Genomic DNA, 25068 nt, shown 5'->3' with positions numbered 1-25068 from the left:
ACTCATAATTCAAACTGAGACGTTTTAAATCTTTAACAGCTCTTACTTAATGTTTGACTTTCCCTCTGAAATAGTTTGTTAAAGAACATAAAACATGTTAATGTGGACGTTTTCTCTGCTGGCGGTCTGAACCTTGTTACCATGGTTACATCAGAGCAGCAGAACTCTGTGATCCTCAAGGTGAGAGGAAGATCTCAGGAGAACAGGATGTTTGTCCTGCTGTCTGTGTGTGAGACAGTGTGTGTGTGTGTGTGTGTGTGTGTGTGTGTGCGCGTATGTGTGTGTGTGTGTGTGTGTGTGTGTGTGTGTGTGTTGTCCACTCTGGACGGCAGCCAATCAGCAATCAGACGAATAGGATGTAGCAGCATCCTGGAGAGGAAACCAGCCGACACGTAGCCAGACGAAGAGTTCACACACACACACACACACACACACACACACACCTCGCCTCGGCTTCTTCTGCTGTTTCTGACACTTTCACTGTCACTAAAAAAATGTCGTTATTGATTTGAAATCAGTTCACCAAAAAAAAAAGTATTAAATGCAACTGAGAAGAAATCCTACATGTAAATGTATCAATTTAACTATAAAGAATAAAAATTGAACCATTAATTAAATATAAAAAAAATCCTGAATCCTGAAAATAAATAAAAAATTTAATTTAAGTGATGTATTTTAAATTATTTAAATTATATATAAATGCATCAATTTAACTTGAATAAAATAAAATAACGTGTATAAAAATGAATCCATTTAATTAAATTAAAAATTACCATGGAAATAAATACAATTTAATTTAAGTGACTTAACAAAAAATGTATTTTCAATTATTTTAATTGAATCTAATTCTACATATAAATGCCAATACCATTTTAGTTATATATATATATATATATATATATATATATACAGTTTGTTTATTATTTGAAAATGTTTTTCCTAATCTAAATAACTTTATTTACAGACTGTCTTTAATTAAGGAAAGGTCTTTAATTCTTGACTGATTTCTTTAAATAAAACATGTTTATATTTATCCAGCTAATGTGTATTAAGATGCTCGGTACAGGATGGATTTCTTTTAGATTTTTTCCACATTTCTAACATTTCATTTTTGTAAATTAAAAAAAATTCCAATAAAAATTCCGATGAATTTTATTGATCCCAAGGAGCTCGATATTCCGAACCACGGGACCAAGAACAGATACAAGACCATCCTGCCCAGTGAGTAGTGTGTGTGTGTGTGTGTGTGTGTGTGTGTAATAAGTTTGTTGTTGCTAGGTAACAGTCCTCATCTCTTATTTCCTGTTGAACCAGGAAGTTGTTTTATGATGTGGGAGGGGCTCGAGGTCAAAGGTCAACAACCTCAAGGACGAGCCAACATCACACCTCCCTCTTCCCCCGACACACACACACACACACACACACACACACACTTGAACAACATGTCCTCCTCAGAGCACAGTTTGTTCTCAGCCTGATTAACACGTTATGTAAGGATATTTTTCAGTCTGAGCTCCTGTTGGGGGGGGGGGGGGGGGGGGGGTTATCAATACAAGCGGGGGAGGGGGGGAGGAGGGAGGGGGAGGGTTCCTTCCTTCCTTCCGGCCAATCAAGAGTGAGGAATGCTCACCTACAGGCTGTCAGTCAAACTCCTTCCTGTGTTGGAGTGTTTTCTGGAGTCTTCGCTGCTCCGTTCAGGACGAGTTTAAGAACGACTGAAACCGAGTCCAGACTGATGCTGAAGCGGGTCAGAACCAAGTCTTAGAGCCTTAAATGGGCCTGAGACCAGGTCAAGACTGATGCCTGAAATGGGGTCAAGCTCCAGTTGAATCCAAGTCTTAAAGGGGGTCGAGACTAAGCCAAGAACGAGTCCCGCCCACTCCCAATTTGATGTAAAATGAGGTGTAACACAAAGAAGTTAACTAGCAAAGTGGAGTTGGACATGCACCACTAACTTTAGACCGTATATCACTATAGATCAGCAGAAAAGGGTCCAAAGTTCTGGAGGAGTTCAGGATCAAATCACAGCAGTCTAAATGGGCGGAGAGACAAATTCAAGTCTGAAATCAGAAGTCAGAGTTTGAAACTAAGTTAAAAACATGCTTGACACCAAGGTTATTATAGTTAACGAAATTACGAAAACTAGAATTGAAAAAACATTTTCCTTAACTGGAATAACAAAGAAAACTAGAGTTTAAAAATAAATAAATAACTGAAACTGTATTGTGTGGTTACAAAACTATGACGGCGTAAGGGATTAGACCCCACACCAAAGGCCATGTTTGTTTAATTGGCAATTGCTTCTATCGCCATCAAACGTTAATGTATAACGAGAAACTAATTGGTTGGATTCGTCTTAGAATCTAAAGGTGGAAGAAGTATTCCGATCCTTTACTGCAGTAAAAGTATGAATATCACACTGTGAAATTACTCCACAAGTAAAAGTCCTGCATTCAAAACTTAAGTTAAAGTACAAAAGTATCAGTATCACAATGTACTAAGGAGCATCTTACTGTCATCAAAGCTGCCAAAGACGTAATCACACGTCAGTTTTATTACAACGATGTGATTTTCATTAAGAGAACAAAGAGAAACCGCCATGGGAAGTAGAAGAGGAACATGGAGCGAGACCATCCGACTGCCAGCTGGAGCAACTTAATGCAGGTTCAAAGAATCACGCAAAGTTCTGTTATACACAAATGTATTTTCATTAAGAAAAACCAAGAGGAAGAGTCAGTGGACCCAATCAGCTCCAATATACAGTCAGGGAACAATTATTAGGAATATATATTATATATATATTTGGACAAATATAAAGATAACAACAGAAATAGCTGAAAACAGTTTAATTTAAGAGCTGATATCTAGACATTTAACATGGTTTTATTGATAATAACCAAAATCATGATCAATAAAACCATGTTAAATGTCTAGATATCAGCTCTTACGTGCTGCTGACGGCTCAGGTCGGGCGGGGCTGAAGCCACACACACACACACACACAGACACACACACACACACACAGACACACACACACACACACACGCAGGTGAGATTAAAGGTAGAAATGAGTGAAGGTTTGTTTTCACTGCTGATGCTGATGTTTTTTTTTTAAGAAATATGAAGAAATCACTTTGTTAGAGCGATCTACAAAAACTGTTATATCTCCTTTTCTACAGAAATCTCCCTGCGTTTTTAATATGGGAGCCAATGAGGCTGTTGGTGGTGTTGGTGGATCATCTGTGCGTCCTACACCCAAACTATAACTCTGACAGCTTTACCAGAGGATTGTGAGTGAGAAGACAAATTTTCCTACGTTTCTATGTATAAATTATTTCTGTAGAGTGGAATTTGCGGCCTGGAGCGCAGTTTTCAAATTTATTTTTTGACAGTTTTTTCTCTCCCTCTACACTCTGGCGATGATGTCACACACTGTGACACGAACATTCCGTGCAATACACACCCATTATAATCTCAGAATTTCTCCAAAAATGATCATGGTCATTGAACAGGGATTGATAAAAAACTATATGACCTATCGAAACGTGGATTAATACACCAATACACAAGACTTGTGTCTACTGTTTAAAGTTTAAATGGAGTCTCTAGGTGAAATTATGCCGGAGAAGTAGACGTTTGAAAATCTCCAATTATTGTTCTTTTTTGCTCATTTTTTTTCCGGCCGTCCCATTCACTTCAATGCAAAATTTTGGGCAGTTTTTCGTATTCCATAGAGAAAAGTAATAGCACACCGATCCCGATCAAACCGCACGTTTTGATATATAATTTGTAGTAGCGGGACGAAATTGTGTCCGGAAGAGGAATAAGAAAAAATCCACAGTATAACAGTAGTGCTCGGGGCTTTGCCCCGTGGCCCGAACTACAAAAATGATCTGAGATGTCGAGGAGTTGACGTATATATAGTAGCAGATTATAGAAATACTCCACACACACTGACATGATCACATCTGTATGGAATGTGAACACACACACACACACACACACACACACACACACACACACACACACACACACACACACACAGTGAAAGTGGCTCTCAGACTCTGATACAATAGACTTTGTTCCTGACAGGAAACTCAAACACTCTAACAGTTTAAAGTGTCAGAGAACAGATTCTTCATGTTACTGTACATGTTAACGTTCATCTAAAAATAAGAAAAACATTCATCATGTGACGGAGAAGAACCCGGAGGTGAAGGAAAGAGATAGAATATACAGAGTAGAAAAGGATTTATGTGTTCTAAGGGTCATATGTTCCTTAGCTTAATATGTTTTCTTTAAAAGATCACCAAAAATACACCGTACCTCGTAGAAAGAAACTGCAAAAACAGTGATTATTGTCGGATTCTGGACTCTCTGACGGTCTTTGAGCGGATCATCTGTTACAAACGTTTCTGTTGGAAAAAGTGACCAAAATGAAGTTATTTCTAAAAATATATATTTATCGGAGAAATTCACCTTTTTTTCCTGGTTTCTGTCATTCTAACTGTTATTCTGCACAAAGACTGTTTGAGTTGTTCTGATTGTTCTGCACAGAGCTGCAGGACTAAGAGATTCATAGAGATTTGATATGTTGCAGTGAAACACGAGGACACAGAGAGGAAAAGGATATATATTGCATTTTTCTTTTTGTAATTTTGTGTCTTTTTTGTGTTTTTTGATCATTTTGTGTCTTTTTGTGTGTGTTTTGTTGGTAATTTCCTGTCTTTTTCGTAATTTTTTGTCTTTTTGTCATTTTACATTTTTTGTGCGTCTCTTTTGGTCATTTTGCGTTTGTAACAACATTCATGATACTTTTAACTTATAATTCATCAGTGATCATGTGTGAATTGTTCCCACTTCTAGACATGATTGTACTGATTCCACAGAGCTGCAGGATTTATAGATTATAGAGCCAAAAAAGACCCTGAAACGGCTTCAGAGGGTTAATAGGACACTTTAAGGAAACGTTTTTTAAGGTTTTATGTTCTCAGCTTGTATGTTTGTTGGTCAGTATGTTGAAAACACCCAAACACCCTGGCGTGTGAACCATCACGACTGTTGGCACCACTGGAACCATCAGGACTGTTGGGATCATTGGAACCTTCCGGACTGTTGGGACCATTGGAACCATCAGGACTGTTGGGATCATTGGAACCATCAGGACCGTTGGGCTCATTGGAACCATCAGGACTGTTGGGATCATTGGAACCATCAGTACTGTTGGCACCACTGGAACCATCAGGACTGTTGGGATCATTTGAACCTTCCGGACTGTTGGGACCATTGGAACCATCAGGACTGTTGGGATCATTGGAACCATCAGGACCGTTGGGCTCATTGGAACCATCAGGACTGTTGGGATCATTGGAACCATCTGTACTGTTGGCACCACTGGAACCATCAGGACTGTTGGGATCATTTGAACCTTCCGGACTGTTGGGACCATTGGAACCATCAGGACTGTTGGGACCATTGGAACCATCAGGACTGTTGGGATCATTGGAATCATCAGGATTCTTGGGATCATTGGAACCATTAACTACACATTCCTAATTCCTCTTCACAACCATTCCACAAATAAATATAAACATCTTTTCTTTATTTTAGTCTTTAAGTCTAGTTTTTTAAACTATTCTGTTGCCCTAAATTCATCCTCACTGTCTCAAATTTCAGTTTGGAAACAAATAATCTTTGTGCATTATGTGTAGTTTGAAAATAATCAAGATCACTAAATTTTAAAGCATGTAAGTTAGTAAAAAGTGTGTTTGTTGGTTCGTAATAATCTGATTGATTTACAGTTCTTCAAGCTTTCTTCTGTGGCAAAAAAAAGATTAGTTCTGGTTTTGAATGTGTTTCCCAAAACTTTAAAAAAGTTATTAATATATAGAACTACAACATCAGGTCTTTGGCTGTTGTTGTTAATGGTTTTGGGTGTTTTATTTAGGAAAACTTTATTCCCAAACTAGATTCTTGGTGGTGAATTTGGTTCAGGTTTGGAGCTTTCATTTGTTCCTAGAAACTTTGTCCAATAAAATCAGAGAGAGTGAGACAAAGAGAGAGAGAGGAGGGGAGCAGGAAGGAAGGAAAGAGGTGTGGGTGACTAAAAGTAGCTCCCACCAACTCAAACAAAAACAATATGGCATTTAACTTGAAAAGAGTCAGATTTACTAATAAAAGAGTTAGTCACAGCTCAGAGAAATGATGTAATGTTAAAATGCGTCTCTCCTGCATATCTAATCAAGAACTTTCTACTCAACCACCAGGGGGCGGGGCCGTTTTTTCCCCCTGAAAACAGCCTGGTTACTGATTGGATAGAACACTAAGCAGGATGTGACGTAGTACTTGACGCCACAACAACACGCGACATTTGTAAAAGCCAGTGAAGCAGTGTTGCCAACTTAGCAACTTTGTTGCTATATTAAGCGACTTTTCAGACCCCCTTAGCAACTATTTTTCAAAAAACGACTGGCGACAAATCCAGCAACTTTTTCTGGTGTAATTGGAGACTTTTGGAGACTCGTTCTTACTCTTCTTAATGAGCTGCGGGGGCCAGTGGCACAGTCCTCCTGCAGCAGTCTCTCCCAGCTGCAGAGCCGGAGGGGATGTTAACCCCTTAGCATCCAGTCTGCAAGTTGCTAACAGGCTAACAGTTAGCTCTGTAGCAGTACAGTGTGTATGTGCTAACAGGCTAACAGTTAGCTCTGTAGCAGTACAGTGTGTATGTGCTAACAGGCTAACAGTTAGCTCTGTAGCAGTACAGTGTGTATGTGCTAATAGGCTAACAGTTAGCTCTGTAGCAGTACAGTGTGTATGTGCTAATAGGCTAACAGTTAGCTCTGTAGCAGTACAGTGTGTATGTGCTAATAGGCTAACAGTTAGCTCTGTAGCAGTACAGTGTGTATGTGCTAACAGGGTAACAGTTAGCTCTGTAGCAGTACAGTGTGTATGTGCTAACAGGCTAACAGTTAGCTCTGTAGCAGTACAGTGTGTATGTGCTGCTGCTGCAGGAGGTGTTCACTTAGCTGTTAAAACTTTTGCTATTGTTTGTTTAAAAGTAGTGCAATAAAAATACAGATGTTTTCCCTAATATGATGAATGATCGTGATTTTATTGTTTTATGACTTTATTTATATAAGATATGTAGACAAGCTGAGAAAGCCAGTTGAAAATTCAATCATAGGAGCTTTCACACAGTGTGACATTTATGTTTCTAGACCATTTTTAAAATGTGAATTTTCTTTCTACAATGAAAACTATTACTGTTTTTAATTTATATGCAAGTAGGCTGTTTTGCAGTTTTATTATTTAATATTTTTTCTGCTGTGTTTGTGTGTATAAATGGTTTTAAAAAACGAAGGTACATTTCCATAGACACCTGTGTCTTTTGTTTGTATTTTGGGTTCCTGGCAGCTTTATACTTTAAAATAAAATGTAAAATCTGACTGATAGCCAAGTTTGTGTGGAGAAAAAGGAGCCATGCATGTGATATAAGTACAGACTGAAAGATGCTGAACACAGACAGAAACTAATGCAGAGGAAGTTGACAAATCTGAACCAAAATCTCCTGGATTTCAGAGGTTTAATAATAGTGATTGCAATATCGATCAAAATAAACGTGATTATCATTTTGGCCATAATCATGCAGCCCTACTGTCACATCTATCACCGTCATTAATCTCAATGAAAGTAAAACATCTATTTTTTAATGCTTCTTTAGAACCATAACTAAATGAGAACCAAAAGCAAAAGAGGTATCTTTTAATGTGGAGCCAAAACTAAATTTACACCCAGAAACAGAAACAGAAACAGACGATCAATAGACGACTCCGTCATGAAAAGAATGAGACCAAACTTTAAACTTTGTGTCTCAGTGGGAACGGATCAAACACTCGTCTCTATTAATAACGGGCACCTCTGCTGCTGGAGCAGGTAGCTGAGCTGCTATTGTAGTTTCAGGACTATTTTTAGCTTCTAGTCTGTAGTGGAGCCTCAGCACTGACTCACAGAGCTGTTGGCCTGATTGAGGAAGTCCGTTAGTGACTCCCAGCCTCCACACTATAGAGTCCAACAGACAGACAGACAGACAGGAAGAGAGACAGACAGACAGCTGAGGGTGAGACAGGCAGGGAGGCCAGAGAAAGGAGAGGAAAGACTTAGTTAGAAGTCTGAGTTGAGGATGGACACGAGACCGACGACACACATTCAACTTCTGGAAACAAATCAACGTTGTCGACTAGGGATTTATCGTTTTTCTCCATAAGACATACTTTACAGCTTTTTTATTTCCAAACTTTAATTTCACAGAAGGAATATTTTCTGCCTTGAAGAGAGAACATAAAGACTCCCGTTCTACCTCAGCCTCAGGATTATGGTGGACTTTGTTCTGTCGAAGGATCTGAAGGAGGTTAAAAATGCTGAAATGTAAAGTTCACAGTTCTCTCTGCTGCTTGTGGTTCACCTCACTGCTGCTGCTGCTGGTGAGTCTGCTCCTGTTTCTTTATTCTCTACGATTATGATCTGCAGTGTCAAGTTATACATGTTTGCATTGTGTGTTTTTGTGCAAGAAATGTTCTGAAAATATGTCGATTTAAGAGTTTATAAGATTAAAAACAGACGATTTTCATGCTGCTGTAGTTGAGCCTCAACCTAAGGAATATTTACCCTTATTTCTTTTAAAATAAATACCTTTTTAGTTATTATTACCGTTATTATTTAAATATGTTTGCCTCATTTTTGTCATCACAAGAAAAATATGTTGATTTTAAAACAAACAACTTTAAAGAAATCGATAACGGCCGTAGTACACCATTCAACTTCCAAAGCTGAATATTAATTAATATTTTAATGTGCAGTTTTAGCATCGAATATAACAAATATGGTGGTAAAACAGTATTTTTTTTTTACTTACTGTCTCACAGGAGTTCAGGTGACATGGAACAACTAAAACAATGTGATTTCAAACAAGATTTTTCGCTCTGAGACGTTTCGTTGCAATGAAGCGATCTTTTCTTTCCCTCCGCCGAGGAGTTTCTGATGTTTGTTTGTCAGCAAGATTTTGGAAAAACTACTGGGCTGATTTTTATGAAACTTGGTGTCAGGATGAAGCATGGGTTGAAGAAGAACCTACTAAATTTTGGAGTGGATACAGAAATTATTTTTCATGTGAGATAAGGCTCATCTTTGGCTCTCTGAGTGCCCTTCATGTTCTACTTTTGAGTTAAATGTCAATCAATATTCATACTTATAATGTTTGGCCTTACATATGCAAAACATGGAGCTGAAGAAGTGTTTTTAAATTTACTATTATGCAAGGAAATTATAGTTCAACTACAAATTTAAACACAACAAGATATTTCCCTCTAATGAGATGTTTTGTCTAAATGAAAAGATAATTGTCTCGTTATATCAAGAAACGTGTTGTTTTCTATCTGTTTTTCAGCCATCATCTTCTCCGCTTTAATTAAGGATAAAAAGCTCGTCTTTGCCGTCATTGTATAACGACTGATTTCTGTTTTGGCGTTTTTGGTTTTGTTGGAAAACCGATTGTATCGAAGCAGATATGAATTATTGGGAACGAGAGGTTTTTTGATGTTAATCATTTGGCTCCTGGACGACATCAGACTGTCTTGTTTGATGAAATTTAGTAGTCGAGGGGGTTAGGATTAGATCAGAACATCTTTTAGAGGCAAACAGGATTAGCTGATGTTGATGAAGTTCACAGTGAAACATTGTGATGGTCGATTATGTAGTCAGCGTCAGTCATCCAAACTGAGGAGCTTTAATATCCTCCATTAAGAATATGACTGTAGAAAATAAGTTTGTTCTTTAAAGTTTTATGAAATTGAAGGAATTCTCTTCTACTTTAGATTCACTGATGTGGCTTCACCTTCATCTGCATTCACAGAATCAGTCTGTGCTCCATTAAATAATCATAATTGCTGCTTTAAGCTCTTAATAAATGCCACAAAAACACACTCAGGTCAAAGATTTTGCTAATACTCACCAAAACTACATCAGTTGCACCACCCGTACTCATAAAGAGTTTAGATACATTGTCTTTGTACTGTTTTCAGTTGAATATATGTCACTGAGGATTAGCTAATCATTGCTTTCTGACTCTGGAATCTGGTTTGTATGAACCTTGAGTGTTTATTTGAGTCACTGAAGCCTTTATATCAGTTCAAAACAGTCGGAAAGGTTCCTGAAAAGTTTCTGAAATCCTCAAACCGTCCCGTCTTGCACCATCAACCACGCTGCGTTCAAAGTCTCTTAACCCTGTAGAGTTTTCGGCTATTTTGTCCGTTTTTGACTCCTTCTCATTCTGCCTCTATACCATTAAAAACTGTTTACCAAGGACAACCTCATCTATACTCACTGGCCACTTTATGAGCTTTATTCTGCTCCTGCTGTTGGACGTGTTGTGTTTCAGAGACGGTCTTGGTTCTAACTCTGAGTTTCTGTTGAACATCATCTGTAAACTAGAGATGTTGTTAGATCAGCAGACCAACGACCATGCCAAGTCACTTAAATCCCCTTTCTTCCTCATTCTGATGCTCAGTTTAAACTCCAGCAGCTCGTCTTCAGCACATCTACAGGCCTAAATGTGTTGACTTGCTGCCATGTAATTGGCTCATTAGATATGTGTGTTAATGAGTAGTTGAACAGGTGTACCTAATAAAGTGGCCGTTGAGTCTGACCTTATAATAATTTTTTTTCACCTTTACTTATCGGATCAACGTTTTGAACACAAAAAATCTAATAAAATCCCAGTGAAGAATTTTAAATGTTGGTTATTAATAAAACCTAGTTCTATGATTTTATACTAAATATATTTGACTGTATCTCTGGTTTTACTTGGCTGATCATCATCAAAGAAAATGTGGCCTCATGGAGTTTGAAGCCAGAACTTTAGAGGGAAACTAATTGGACACACGCCTAAATTAACTGAATTGCTTCCACATGATTGGCCGACTAGATATTTGTGTTAACGAGCCTTAAAAAGTGGCCACTGAGTGTCAACTTGTTTAATTTCAACAAGATACAACATCTTAATTAGACAGATTTTGTGTTTTTCCCCCCACTTTTGTTAGAGTCAAGTCTGGACTGGCCATCTGGCATACCAGGCAAATGCCCGGTGGGCCGGCAAGACTTTTGGGCCGAACAACTTGAAAAAACAAAACAAAAAATGCCCACTCTCATTGGCCAATGGTCAATAAAAACAGATAGAGGGCCGAGAGCCCGCCTCCTTGGGCCCATCGGCTGTCAATCAATCAATCAATCAATCAGTCAAGGCACAGCCAGAAAATAAAAATGTAAAAGAAACGCATAGTAGTAGCGGAGAAATTACGAGAAAAACAAACAAAATGTTTGGTGCTGCGGCAGCTGGAGCTGGCTCAGCACGGCGCCGCCAGGTGATGATGGAGGAATTAACCTGTAGGAGTCTATGAGAGAGGTGAAAAGATGGCGGCACCCGGCAACATGCGGTAAGAAGCGATAAATATTTCTCTGCCTGGCTCAAATATCATGAAGTCAGGTTAATAACTTTATTTTGTTAGCTTACTAACTTTTTGAACACAGTATGTGTAGTTTGTTTGCTACATCATCAATGTTTCCTGTATAGACGGCGTCTTGTTTACAAACAGTAACAGGTGCGCGCGCAGCCAGGAGGCAAGAGAAGTTTCTGCTGCCTCCACTATGTTTAGCACGTCTGAACTTTTAATGAAGTTTAACAGTTATGAACTTTAACTTAATGACTTAATTGGTTGAAGTTCATTGACTGGCACAGCAACATGCTAGGCTAGCTGTTGTTACCAGTTTAACATGCTAGGCTAGCTGTTGTTACCAGTTTAACATGCTAGGCTAGCTGTTGTTACCAGTTTAACATGCTAGGCTAGCTGTTGTTACCAGTTTAACATGCTAGTCTAGCTGTTGTTACCAGTTTAACATGTTAGGCTAGCTGTTGTTACCAGTTTAACATGCTAGGCTAGCTGTTGTTACCAGTTTAACATGTTAGGCTAGCTGTTGTTACCAGTTTAACATGCTAGGCTAGCTGTTGTTACCAGTTTAACATGCTAGGCTAGCTGTTGTTACCAGTTTAACATGCTAGGCTAGCTGTTGTTACCAGTTTAACATGTTAGGCTAGCTGTTGTTACCAGTTTAACATGCTAGGCTAGCTGTTGTTACCAGTTTAACATGCTAGGCTAGCTGTTGTTACCAGTTTAACATGTTAGGCTAGCTGTTGTTACCAGTTTAACATGCTAGGCTAGCTGTTGTTACCAGTTTAACATGCTAGGCTAGCTGTTGTTACCAGTTTAACATGCTAGGCTTGCTGTTGTCAGTTCTGTTAGTGTTTGAAGCTGATTAGCTGTTGTCTGTGCTAGCTTGATCAGTTGTTGATAGATTTGGAGTTGATAAACAGACGAGCAGTTGGACGTGAAAATTATGATTTTAGTGTGACAGTGTTAAATGTTCTAGTAGGACATTTCTGACTCTGCAGGCTAATTTGCTCACCCAAAGGGATCTTTTTTTAAAGTGAGCATGGCATTTCCACTGTACTTTTGCAGTACTGTGTGTTCTTTCATTTTTTCCTGCAGGCCTATTATCTTGCTTTGTTGTGCTGCATGTTATTGCATTTATATTAAAAAGTGAAAGTTATCCATTCTGACTTCCTGTGTTTTGACACTCTAGGATCTTATGTAGCCATCTTATGTAGCCTAAATGTAGTGTAGTGTGGAGTGATATAGTTCAGATATCTACATGGTAGCAGTTTCCCTCTGCTTCCAGTGTTTGTGCTAAGCTACGCTAGCTGTACAGGACACACAGATGCAGAATAAGAGGATGTGTGTGCAGGTTTTTAGAGCATCTCTCAGGGGTCGCAGCGTCTCTGTATGATATGCAGTTTCATTTTCCTCAGCCGTCATTTCCTTCTCTTCCTGTCCGTCTATCTGTCTCTCCGTCCGTCCGTCCGTCTCGCTGCATTGTTGTCTCTAAACTCCCTGAACCTCATTATCAGTGACGGATGACTTTCTGTTCTGTTCTACAGTATTTAGGGCTAAAGTGCAAACATGCAGCAGGTCAAAGGTCAGCTGAACCCAAAAAGTGATAAAAACACACAAAGTTACGGTTCTTTAAATAGCTGCAGCTGATGAACTAGCAGCAGTTCATCTGATGCTTTGTTGGCACAAAGCTCCATTGTTTTCACTTTTAACAATAGACACATTTTTATACGATTAAGTCAGTTTTTAGTTCATGTTCCTCGTGTGAGGATGAATCCAAATATACTTAGATAAATGGAGGGTGAAGAGAAAAATAATGAGAATTATTTTTTTTAAAAAAAGGTCAGAGTGCCTTAAAATAATTAACAAAAACTATTTAAAGGGAAATACTCTTACTCTCTTTCTCATATAGATATTAAATGTTATGTCTGAAATCAGTACAAGTTTAAACCTCTGAACAACCAACTGAAACATGTTTTCTTTTTCTTCACCAAATCACCAAAAACCCACCGTTTATTATAGAAAGAAACTGTAAAAACAGACATTATCGTCAGAGTTTGAACTTTCTGACAGTCCTTGAACGGATCATCAGTTAGAAACGTTTCCGTTATAAAAAAGTGATCAAAACTTGTGTTAAAATGTAGATATCTGTGTCCGAATGTCTTTATTCTCCATGTGTCATTTAAAATAAACCAGTTAATCCTGTTAAAAACATTAATTAATCCTCAGAGACACTGAAGACATGATTGATTCTGCTGAGAATCTGTTTACACAGAGCTGAGAGGAGAGGACAGGATATCGGAGAAATTCACCTTTTTTTTCCTGGTTTCTGTCATTCTAACTGTGTTATTCTGCACAAAGACTGTTTGAGTTGTTCTGATTGTTCTGATTCCAATACATTATCAGGTTTTATTACATTTTCAATGGACTCAAGTGCAGATTTTTATTACATTATCGGGAATTTATTACATTATCAGGTTCTACATGGTTGCTTCATGGACTCCAGAGGGTTAAAGGACATTTTAATCCCGTTCTGCTTGGTTAAAATGTGTCATAAACCAGCTCTAAGTGTGTGTGTGTGTGTGTGTGTGTGTGTGTGTGTGTGTGTGTGTGTGTGTGTGTGTGTTGTGTTTCAGGACCTGAGCGCTGCAGCTCCCACAGAGGCCCTGAACGCCTCATGTAGCATCTCCGTCTCTGGGACAGAGTCCAACATGGACTCAGTGTCTCTGACCGTCAGCACCCCGGGGACACACTGCTCCTTCTCCGTCTCCTCCCCAGACACAGGAGCAGAAGGAGCAGAGTGTAGGAGGAGAGGAGGAGGAGGAGGAGAGGAGGTAGAGACTAATGAGATCGGAGGAGGAGAGGAGAAGGAGGTGAAGAAGGAGGAGAAAGGAGCTGACTTTCTGGGAACCAACCAGCTGGGAGAGGAGGAGGAGGATGAGGAGAGGAGGAAGGAGGTGGGAGGAGTGTTCACCTGCCTGTTGGACCAGCTGGAGCCTGGGACCTCCTACCAGCTGCAGGTCCAGTCAAAGACAGACCAGGAGAGCCAGAACATCAGCCTGCACACCAGTGAGTCCTCACAGCCACTTAAACCAGGAGTTCTCAACCTTTTTGAGTCGCGACCCCCAATTTAATATGCATGTTGTCCCCACCCAAAAAAGAAACAAAATGACCAAAAAAAAGACACAAAATGACTAAAAAAAAGACACAAAATGACCAAAAAAATACACAAAATGACACAAAAAAGACACAAAATGACACAAAAAAGACACAAAATGACCAAAAAAAGACACAAAATGACTAAAAAAAGACACAAAATGACACAAAAAAGACACAAAATGAGCAAAAAAAAGATACAAAATGACTAAAAAAAGACACAAAATGACCAAGAAAAGATACAAAACCGACTAAATAAAAGACACAAAATGACCAAAAAAGGAAACAAAATGACCAAAAAAGACACAAAATGACCAAAAAAAGACAAAAACACATTAACACATGAACACTTTAACACAGTAGAGACAGAGCTGACTTCCAAAATGATTTGGTGACTCCCAGAAATCATCTCGGGACCCCAATTGGGGTCGGGACCCCCAGGTTGAGAATAGCTGACTTAAAGGACCATTACTCTTTGTTAGAGCTTTCATCAGCATCACACAGTCTTCATCCACTCACAGTGTTAGCTCAGTTTTTAGTCAATGAAGTCATTTTTTGAAGTTTTAAAGTGCACAGAATATTGTCAAAATTAACCCTCTGAACCCTAACGGGCAGTTTCAGAGCTTTTTGTTTGTGCTTTTTTACATTTTACTCACTTTTCAATGTATAAAATCTATATCAATCTATAAATCTGGAATCGGCACAATCATGGCTACAAGTGGGAACAACTCAAACCGTCTTTGTGCAGAATAACATAGTTAGAATGACAAAAATCAGGAAAATTTTCTCTATATGTCGTAAAAAAGAAATGATCAAAAAAGATGTAAAATTACCAAAAAAATACACAAAATTACCAAAAAAGACACAATTCCAAAAAGACTTAAATGCTAAAAAAGTCCATATAATTGAAGTATTGTCATGTTTCCAGCCTCTCCTGTCCTCTCCTCTCTGCTCTGCGTAAACAGCCTCTCCTGTCCTCTCCTCTCTGCTCTGTGTAAACAGCCTGTCCTGTCCTCTCCTCTCAGCTCTGTGTAAACAGCCTCTCCTGTCCTCTCCTCTCTGCTCTGTGTAAACAGCCTCTCCTGTCCTCTCCTCTCTGCTCTGTGTAAACAGATTTTCAGTGAATATTTGTCACAGAGTCGCTATGGAAAGTTTTGTAACTGACGAGCCGTTCGAGGACCGTTGGAAAATTCATACACTGACGATAATTTCTATTTTTACAGTTTTTTTTCTACCATAAATGGATTTTTCCAAAAGAAAACATATGTTTCAGGGTTCAGAGGGTTAACGAAGCAGTAAAATTAATCCAAAAACATCAGATACAAAAGGAAAAAACTGACAGGAAACATTTTTACTTTAAATACGTCTTTAATTGCAGTATTTTTCCTTGTAGTGGAGTATTTGAACAGTGTAGTATCGGTACTTTTACTACAGTAAAAGACCTGAATACTTCTTCCACCGCTGCTGTATGAAAAAATTCTAAAAATTCCATTGTTTTCTGTTCTATTTTCTATTGTTTCCATCTCCTCTGACCTCTCAGCTTTTGAAGTAAAAGAACACAACGCGACCTCCTTGTTGTGTCGAGTGTGTGTGTGCGTGTGTGTGTGCGTGTGTGTGTGTGCGTGTGTGTGTGTGTGCGTGCGTGTGTGTGTGTGTGTGTGTGTTAATGTCATGTAGCTTCCCCTCTCTGCAGCGCTGTGATTAGCTACAGGAACCACAGCCCTGCTGAGAGAGAGTGATAGAGCAGTAAAAGTACATGCCTCACTCTGTGTGTGTGTGTGTGTGTGTGTGTGTGTGTGTGTGTGTGTGTGTGTGGTGCTGGCGGGCCTCCAGAACAGAAGTTGGACCCTCAGTGTGTATTTCCATGGTGGGCAGAGCTCAGGGTTCAGACATTTCCTGCCTCCATTGTTTCTTTGTTCTGTGGGAAGCAGTGGGAAAGGGCGTGTGTGTGTGTGTGTGTGTGTGTGTGTGTGTGTGTGTGTGTGGAGGAAACAGGGCGTGGGTGCAGCCAGGCGAGTCCCGACAGTAACCTTCTGAGCCGTGAACAAACACTTGTGCTGGCTGTTTGTGGTCTCTTATCTTGACTGTGACATCCTTCACTGTTCACACGACCCCGCAGGTTGTTTTTACCTGCACGACAATCAATATCATATTTATATGTCTATAAAATATATCGACTTATCGTTCAATATATAAAAATGGACACCATAGTAAGAGTGTTTCCACTACAGCTCAATACCCAGAATGAGGCGGGTCTCACTCACCAAAACGCCCCTAATTTGAAAACGAGCCGTCCAGAGCGGACTTTTAACAGCACTTTTTTCGTCCCTGTAGAAGAGCAGGGTCTTTTTTCTCCCCTGAAAAAAGCCTGGTTGCTGATTGGATAGAACGCTAAGCAGGATGTGACGTAGTACTGGACGCCACAACAACACGCGCCATTTGTAAAAGCCAGTGAAGCAGTGTTGCCAACTTAGCAACTTTGTTGCTATAATTAGCGACTTTTCAGACCCCCTTAGAGACTATTTTTCAAGAAAGCGACTGGAGACAAATCCAGTGACATTTTCTTGTGTTTTTGGAGACTTTTGGAGACTCATTCTTACTCTTCTTAACGAACCGCGGGGGCCGGAGGCTCGTTAAGAAGAGTAAGAACGAGTGGAAGGGGCACAGTCCTCCTGCAGCAGTCTCTCCCAGCTGCAGAACCGGAGGGGATGTTAACCCCTTAGCGTCCAGTCTGCAAATTGCTAAAAGGCTAACAGTTAGCTCTGTAGCAGTACAGTGTGTATGTGCTGACAGGCTAACAGTTAGCTCTGTAGCAGTACAGTGTGTATGTGCTAACAGGCTAACAGTTAGCTCTGTAGCAGTACAGTGTGTATGTGCTGACAGGCTAACAGTTAGCTCTGGACCAGTACAGTGTGTATGTGCTAACAGGCTAACAGTTAGCTCTGTAGCAGTACAGTGTGTATGTGCTGACAGGCTAACAGTTAGCTCTGGAGCAGTACAGTGTGTATGTGCTAACAGGCTAACAGTTAGCTCTGTAGCAGTACAGTGTGTATGTGCTAACAGGCTAACAGTTAGCTCTGTAGCAGTACAGTGTGTATGTGCTAACAGGCTAACAGCTCTGTAGCAGTACAGTGTGTATGTGCTGCTGCTGCAGGAGGTGTTCACTTAGCGATCTCTGTTTGTTTACAACAAGCACCAGACACTCTGTGTACAGTTAGTGATGCCGGTTAATTCACCATCACGATGTTTATGATCAGAGGAGACTCTGTGCATAATTAGCCATGCTGCTTTGTTTATGATCAGCTGCTGACATTGTGCACAGTAGTAGTTTATTTATTTATGTTTTATTTATCTTTTTTCAGTCCAAACAGACAGACAGAAGTTTTAGCTTTCTGCTGCAGAATGAATGAATGCTGCACTGTAAAAATATGTTTGTAGAAATTACAGTAAAACTGTCAAATTGCATGAGAAATAGGATGTAAAATGTAAGATTGCACATCATCTTAGTAAAAAACCTGCAACACCTGTTCACAGACATGTTGATGCTCCACCATCACATCTCTGCACGCTGCAGCCTGATCACATTTATTCAGAGCTGCATTATGTTTCCTTCTTGTCTGTAGATCTATTTATTTTCCTCCAGAAGCATTTTTTGCTCCATGACAGTTGTTGACTGAGAGTTTACAGACTAATTTCTTTATTTGTGCTGGTCTGGGCACAAAGGAAACGTGCAAATAAATCAAAACAGGGAGCCAAACAATCTGTGAGGAGCTGCAGAGATATTTAGTCCATTAAGTCCAAACATAAACACAGAAACACTCAGTTTGTCTCCGTCAGCCACTCAGAGTCAGAGATGTCGGCGCCTGATATTATTGTTCAGATCACACACACACACACACACACATACACACACACACACAGAGGCATTGTGGGAAACGGTGAGACGGGTGGAGCTGTGGGGGGTCAGGACTCCCACTGAGACTCTTTGATGACGAGGAAAGACGAAGGCAGCGATGGATCCTTTTCCTGCTCCGACCGTCTGAAGATCACAACATAAATCTCCTCAGAGGAACATTTTCCATTCTTTGAGCTAAATTCAGAGATGAAACTGATTTACAGGAACATCCTCCTCCTCACACACTGTTAAACCAGTTAAAGCCAGTTAAAGCCAGTTGAAGCCAATTAAAGCCAGTAAAAGAACTGTTAAAGCCAGTTAAAAACCTGTTAAAGCCAGTTAAAAACCTGTTGAAGCCAGTTAAAGCCAGCTAAAGCCAGTTAAAACCAGTTAAAGCCAGTTAAAGCCAGTTAAAAACCTGTTAAAGCCAGTCAAAGCCAGTTAAAAACCTGTTAAAGCCAGTTAAAAGCAGTTTAAGCCAGTAAAAGCATATTAAAGCCAGTAAAAAACCCTGTTAAAGCCAGTTAAAACATATTAAAGTCAGTTGAAATCAGTTAAAAGCAGTTAAATCCAGTTAAAAACATGTTAAAGTCAGTTAAAGCCATTTAAAGCCAGTTAAAACCAGTTACAGCCAGTTAAAAACCTGTTAAAAACCTGTTGAAGCCAGTTAAAGCCAGTTAAAAGCAGTTTAAGCCAGTTAAAAAACTGTTAGAAAACTGTTAAAACAGTTAAAGAAAGTTAAAATCAGTTAAACACAAGTTAAAGCCAGTTAAAGCCAGTTTAAACCTGTTAAAACCAGTTCCTCAGATCAGTTTAATGTTGATAGTGTTACAGAGAAGCTGAGAGGATTTTATTGAGGCATCACAACCAAAATATATTTATTTCTCTCCTTTTTTTGCATCTTTCATTCTTTCCTGTTTATTTATTCATTCATTTATTTTATTTTAATTTTATTATATGCAAATATGTTTAAAATCTGAAACATTTGTATTGCATTCATTTTTTTAATTTTAATTTTTTTAATTAATTTTTTATGATATGCCATTTTTTAATTCTTTTTATGTTAATATGTGCAAAATCTTTAAGACATTGCACTATTTGAGAGCGACGATCTGATTGTCATTTATGTGTACGTTTACTCAAGTACTTGTACTTGTACTTGTACTTTACTTGGGTATTTCCATTTTATGTAACTTTGTACTTTTACTCCACTACATTTTGGAGGTAAATATTGTACTTTTCAGGTTTTGACTGCAGGACTTTTACCGTAGTGGAGTAATTTCACAGTGTGGTATTAGTACTTGTACTGCAGTAGAGTAATCAGATTACTTGTGTGTCTCAGGGCCGTCTGCGGTGGTGGACCTCTCGGTGACCTCTGACCTCAGCAGCCTCAGACTGTCGTGGTCGGCCGGACGAGGACGAACGCAGAGATTCAGACTGGAGCTGTCGGATCAGAGCGGTAAAAGATAAACATTTATTACTTTATTTAATACACAGCTGCTTCAGAACTGACACGATGTTAAAATAAAAAAAAAAACAGCCTCATACATGCAAGTTGGAATTGTGGCAATTATTAAATACATTACATTTTTCATAATAATAACTGAAAAAAACACAATAAAAATATATGTAATTAAGTAAATAAATACCCCAATGAAATAAATAAATATGGGTATATAATAAATCCTTTAATAAATAAATTAGGCAATAATTATAGAATTGATTTAATTTATTTTACTTTCTTGTATTTTAGTGGAGCTGTATTTAATAATTCAACACTTTATTTCACAAAATGATATTAAAAATAAATTTAAATATTGAATAACTTGACCAACTAACTCATAATATAATAAAATAAAACGTGCTGAATTATTTAATATCCCTATGACATAAATAAATAAATAAATAAATAGATCAAGAAATATGACTAGTAAAAATGTCAATAAATTAATGAGGCAACAAATATATAGATTATGAATAAATATATATATATAGAAGTATATATTTTTAAATAATACTTTTATTTGTCTCAGGGGACTTTTATTACATTATTCAACTTTTGTTTAATATAATAATATTAAAATTTGAATTATTAAATATACCTATGAATTAAATAAATATGGCTTTATAATAAATAATAAATAAATAAATGAGGCAACAAATATATAAATTATAAATAAATAAATATATTTTTTGCAATAATACTTTCATTTGACTCAGGGGACTTTTATTACATTATTCAACTTTTATTAAATATAATAATGTAAAAATAATTTAATTATTAAATAAATATCCTTATGAATTAAATAAATATGACTTTATAATAATTAATAAAACAAATCAATGAGGCAACAAATATACATAATTAAACTTTTTTTTATTCTATTATATTATGAAATAAAAGTTTAATTGTTAGATAAGTATCTCCTATAATACATTTTGACATTAACCAAATAATAAAATAATAATAAGTGTGATCTTCTGGTCTCCAGGCGTTCTGATGAACGAGGCGTTGGAGAGCACGACGACGCGTCACACCGTCACCGACCTGTTGCCGGGGCGACGCTACAACGTTACCATGGTGACGGAGGCCGGCGGACTGACGAGCAGCCGGACGGCGGCGACGCAGACGGGTACGAGAGGAAGAGGAGGGATTAATTAAATATTAAACTAATATATTATATTTATATATGTGTGTGTTTGTGTTCCAGTCCCGGCGGCAGCCTCCAACCTCACCGCTGCAAACGCCACCAGCACCGACTTGTTGTTGTCATGGCAACAGCCCGAAGGCGACCTGGACGCGCTGGTCGTCGCCGTCTCCTCCAACGGGACGACTCACTTGGAGACGACGCTCCCGCCGAACGCCACGGAGCTCGCCGTCCATCAGCTGACTCCGGGCTCGGCCTATCAGGTCACAGTGACATCACGGAGCGGAGAGCTGACGAGCCAATCAGAGAGCAGCGTCAGGACAGGTCAGCTGCTGGTTGTTTTTCTTTTGTTCTTCTTTTTTTTGTTCTGCTTTACTTTTTATTTTCTTTATTTTGATTGTTTAGTTTTTTTCTTGTGTTTTTTGTTTTTCTTTTGTTTTAATTTTAGTTTTGCTTTTATATTTGTTTGCTTCTGTTTTTTGTGTTTTTTTAAGTATACTTTACCTCTTGTTTTTATTTTCTTCTGTTTTAATTTTTCTTTATGTTGTCTTAAATTTTTAGTTTTTCTCTACATTTTTTGTTTGTTTCTGTTTTTCTTTTTTTAATAGATTTTTTAAAATAGATGTTTCCTATTGTTTTTTTGCTTTAATTATTTTTTTTTTCTATTGTTTAAATTTTATTTGTTTGCTTCTGTTTTTTTTAGTTTTTTTTAAATATAATTTTTCTCTTTTGTTCTTGTTTTCTTTATTTTTCTTAAATGTAATCAGTTAAATTCAATTTCCTGTCTTGATTTTGATTTTTTCCCCCAACATGTTTAGTTTTTCTTAAATTTTCATTTGCTCCTGTTTTCTGTATTTAGCTTTTTTGAATATAGTTTTTTGTTTTTCTATAGTTTTTTGTTTTCTTTCTTTCTTTCTTTTCATCTGGTTCAATTTTTTCCCTTTCCTTTTCTTGTCTTATATTAACTCCTTGTTCGTCTTCAGCTCCGGCGGCGGCGTCCCTCGTCTCTCTGTCCCCGTCCTCCTCTGGCGGCGGCCTGGTCCTCTCCTGGTCGCCCCCCGCTGGCCTCTGGGAGAACTACAGGCTGCTGCTGTTTGACGGCTCCCAGCTGATAGTCAGCGCCGCTCCGGACCACCAGGCCGTCAACTTCAGCTTCCCCGGGACCAGACTAACTCCTGGGAGGCTGTACAGAGCCCAGCTGACGGTGGAGAGCGGAGGACTGACGGCCGAGAGCCGCTGCGACGGACGCACAGGTCCGAAAAATCAGGAAATACATATTAATATTACTCAGAAACATGATACACATTTTGTGTCTTTTTTAGTCATTTTGTGTCTTTTTTTAGTTATTTTGTGTCTTTTTTTTTAGTCATTTTGTGTTTTTTTTAGTCATTTTGTGTCTTTTCTGGTCAGTTTGTGTCTTTTTTTAGTTATTTTGTGTACTTTTTGGTCATTTTGTGTCTTTTTTTTGTTATTTTGTGTCTTTTTTTAGTCATTTTGTGTTTTTTTTTTAGTCGTTTTGTGTCTTTTTTGGTCAGTTTGTGTCTTTTTTTTTGTTATTTTGTTTCTTTTTTTTAGTCATTTTGTGTTTTTTTTGTCGTTTTGTGTCTTTTTGTGTCTTTTTTTAGTAATTTTGTGTCTTTTTTGGTCAGTCTGTGTCTTTTTTTTAGTTATTTTATGTCTTTTTGTAGTCATTTTGTGTTTTTTTAGTCGTTTTTAGTCATTTTGTTTCTTTTTTTAGTCGTTTTGTTTCTTTTTTTAGTCGTTTTGTGTCTTCTTTTAGTCATTTTGTGTTTTTTTAAGTCGTTTTGTGTCTTTTTGTGTCTTTTTGGTGATTTTGTGTCTTTTTTAGTCATTTTGTGTCTTTTTTTGGTGATTCTGTGTCTTATTTTAGTCTTTTTTGTCTTTATGTGTCTTTTTTAGTCATTTTTTGTCTTTTTTAGTCCTTTAGTTCAACATAAAATGTGATTTTGAATTCTTTTACTTTCAACACACTATCATGCTCAATAAAGAATTGTAAATGTTAAAGAGGGTTAAATCTAAAGTACATATATCACTGCAAAAATATACAGCTGGAAATATATTCATCACAAGAGCAATATGTGATGGAAAAAGTACGTGAATCTTTGAAAATAACTAGTTTTCTGCATTAATTTGTCATAAAATGAAAGACAGTTTTATTAAATCAAGGCTTCACTCACTTTTTCCACCATCACTTTGAATGTTTAATGGATATATTCAATAAAAACATGAAATATTGTAATCGTTTAGTTAAGCAAAGGACTTAGATGCTGATCAGATCACATTTTATGACTTTATTTTACAAAATAAAATCAAAATTATGTAGAAAATTATGTCAGAAAGACAAAAACATTCCCCATAAATTACTACAGATTATAATTTAATTATAAAATAAATATTTTTCAGCTCCGGCGGCGGTGTCCGACCTCCACATCCGTCACGCTGACGAGACGTCGCTGAGCGCCATGTGGAGCCACGCCCCCTCCGGGTCACGTGACGGCTACTTCCTGTCCATTCGCCATGGTAACGGCCGATCGATCCGGTTTAATCTGGTTAGCAGATTATTATTGATGATTATTCTTTAATTATGGCTTTGTTGTGTCCAGGTAACGTGACGGTGGACACGCGGGACGTGGAGCCCAACATGAGGGAGTGCACCTTCAACGTGCTGACGCCCGGCACGCCGTACGCCGTCACCGTGACGACCAGGAGCGGGAACCTGAACGCCTCCGTGTCCGTGGAGGGAAGAACGGGTCAGCAGAGGCTTTAATTTATATATTTAATTTATATATTTATCATCGTTTTTACATTCTGACCACACAGATTATAAGGTTTTTAATTCATTATTATTTATAATTATTTATCGTAAAAAAAATGTTTTTGGGGATTTTTTAATGTTATTTTTTATTTAAGGACTTAATTAGCATTTTTTATTTAATATTTTTTAATTATCAAAATAATAATTAAAGACAGGGATCTTGTTTTGCAATTGCAATTAAGTTGTTTTTTATCTCTGGAAAAATAAATAAAAATACATGCATGATTATATACATTAAAACCATTTATTATGAAGACATAAATGATAAAAAATAAAATATAGTTGAAAAAATGTAATAGGCAATTAAAATAAATAAATAAAATGTTTCAGGAAAAAAGGTACATAGGATAAAAAAATATAAACAACTAAAATATAATAACAAAACAAAATCATAATAATAATATTTATTTATAGAGCACTTTTCAAAACACTTAACAAAGTGCTTATGTATATAATAATAATAATAATAATAATAATGAGGAGAAGTGAGAAAATTATTCAAGATGGAAAAACTTTAAATATAAAGATTTAAAAAAATTGTAAGAAAATATTACAATAAAAAAAACACACTATGGAAAAACTTTTATAGTTAAGAAAACAAAAAGAAAAAAAGAAAAAAAAGAAAGAAAAACACTCAATGAAAAGGCAAATAAAATAAAATGGAAAGACAAATAAATATAATAAAAAAGATGATAAAATATTAATATTAATATAATAATATAACAAGCAATAAAAATGTCTCACATGTAGTAACTTTACTGTGTGTGTGTGTGTGTGTGTGTGTGTAGTCCCCCTAGCGTTGGGTTCTCTCTCTCTGAGGACTTCAGGTGTCTTCAGTCTTCAGGCGTTCTGGGAGAAACCAGCCGGAGACGTAGACTCCTTCAGCCTGACTCTGCTGCACCACGGGTCTGTTAACTTAATAATACATAGATACAGGTCACTCTATGGAGGATTACTGGGATAGTTAGTCCATTTTTTAATCCTTTTCATGTCTTTTTGTGTTGTTCTAAGTCATTTTGTGTCCTTTTTGTGTCT

At 37.6% G+C, this 25068-nt stretch overlaps 1 protein-coding gene across 1 annotated transcript in view; it reads left to right on the top strand.

Moving 5' to 3' along the window:
• Positions 1–8166: 8166 nt before the first annotated feature.
• LOC131960665 (receptor-type tyrosine-protein phosphatase beta-like) overlaps positions 8167–25068 on the top strand; it is a 47412-nt gene continuing 30510 nt past the window's right edge. Inside the window, exons 1-9 of the mRNA XM_059325926.1 lie at positions 8167–8480; positions 14135–14567; positions 19892–20008; positions 21042–21182; positions 21261–21521; positions 22181–22450; positions 23622–23738; positions 23822–23968; positions 24822–24939. Of these exons, the coding sequence (XP_059181909.1) occupies positions 8415–8480; positions 14135–14567; positions 19892–20008; positions 21042–21182; positions 21261–21521; positions 22181–22450; positions 23622–23738; positions 23822–23968; positions 24822–24939 (1670 nt within the window). The 5' untranslated portion in view covers positions 8167–8414. The remainder of the gene's footprint in view (positions 8481–14134; positions 14568–19891; positions 20009–21041; positions 21183–21260; positions 21522–22180; positions 22451–23621; positions 23739–23821; positions 23969–24821; positions 24940–25068) is intronic.

The sequence above is a fragment of the Centropristis striata genome, chromosome 22 (genome assembly GCF_030273125.1).
Source record: "Centropristis striata isolate RG_2023a ecotype Rhode Island chromosome 22, C.striata_1.0, whole genome shotgun sequence".
NCBI classification, from domain to species: Eukaryota; Metazoa; Chordata; class Actinopteri; order Perciformes; family Serranidae; genus Centropristis; species Centropristis striata.
The sequence above is the reverse complement of the archived record's forward strand: the minus strand, read 5'-3'. Positions and strand labels throughout refer to the sequence as shown.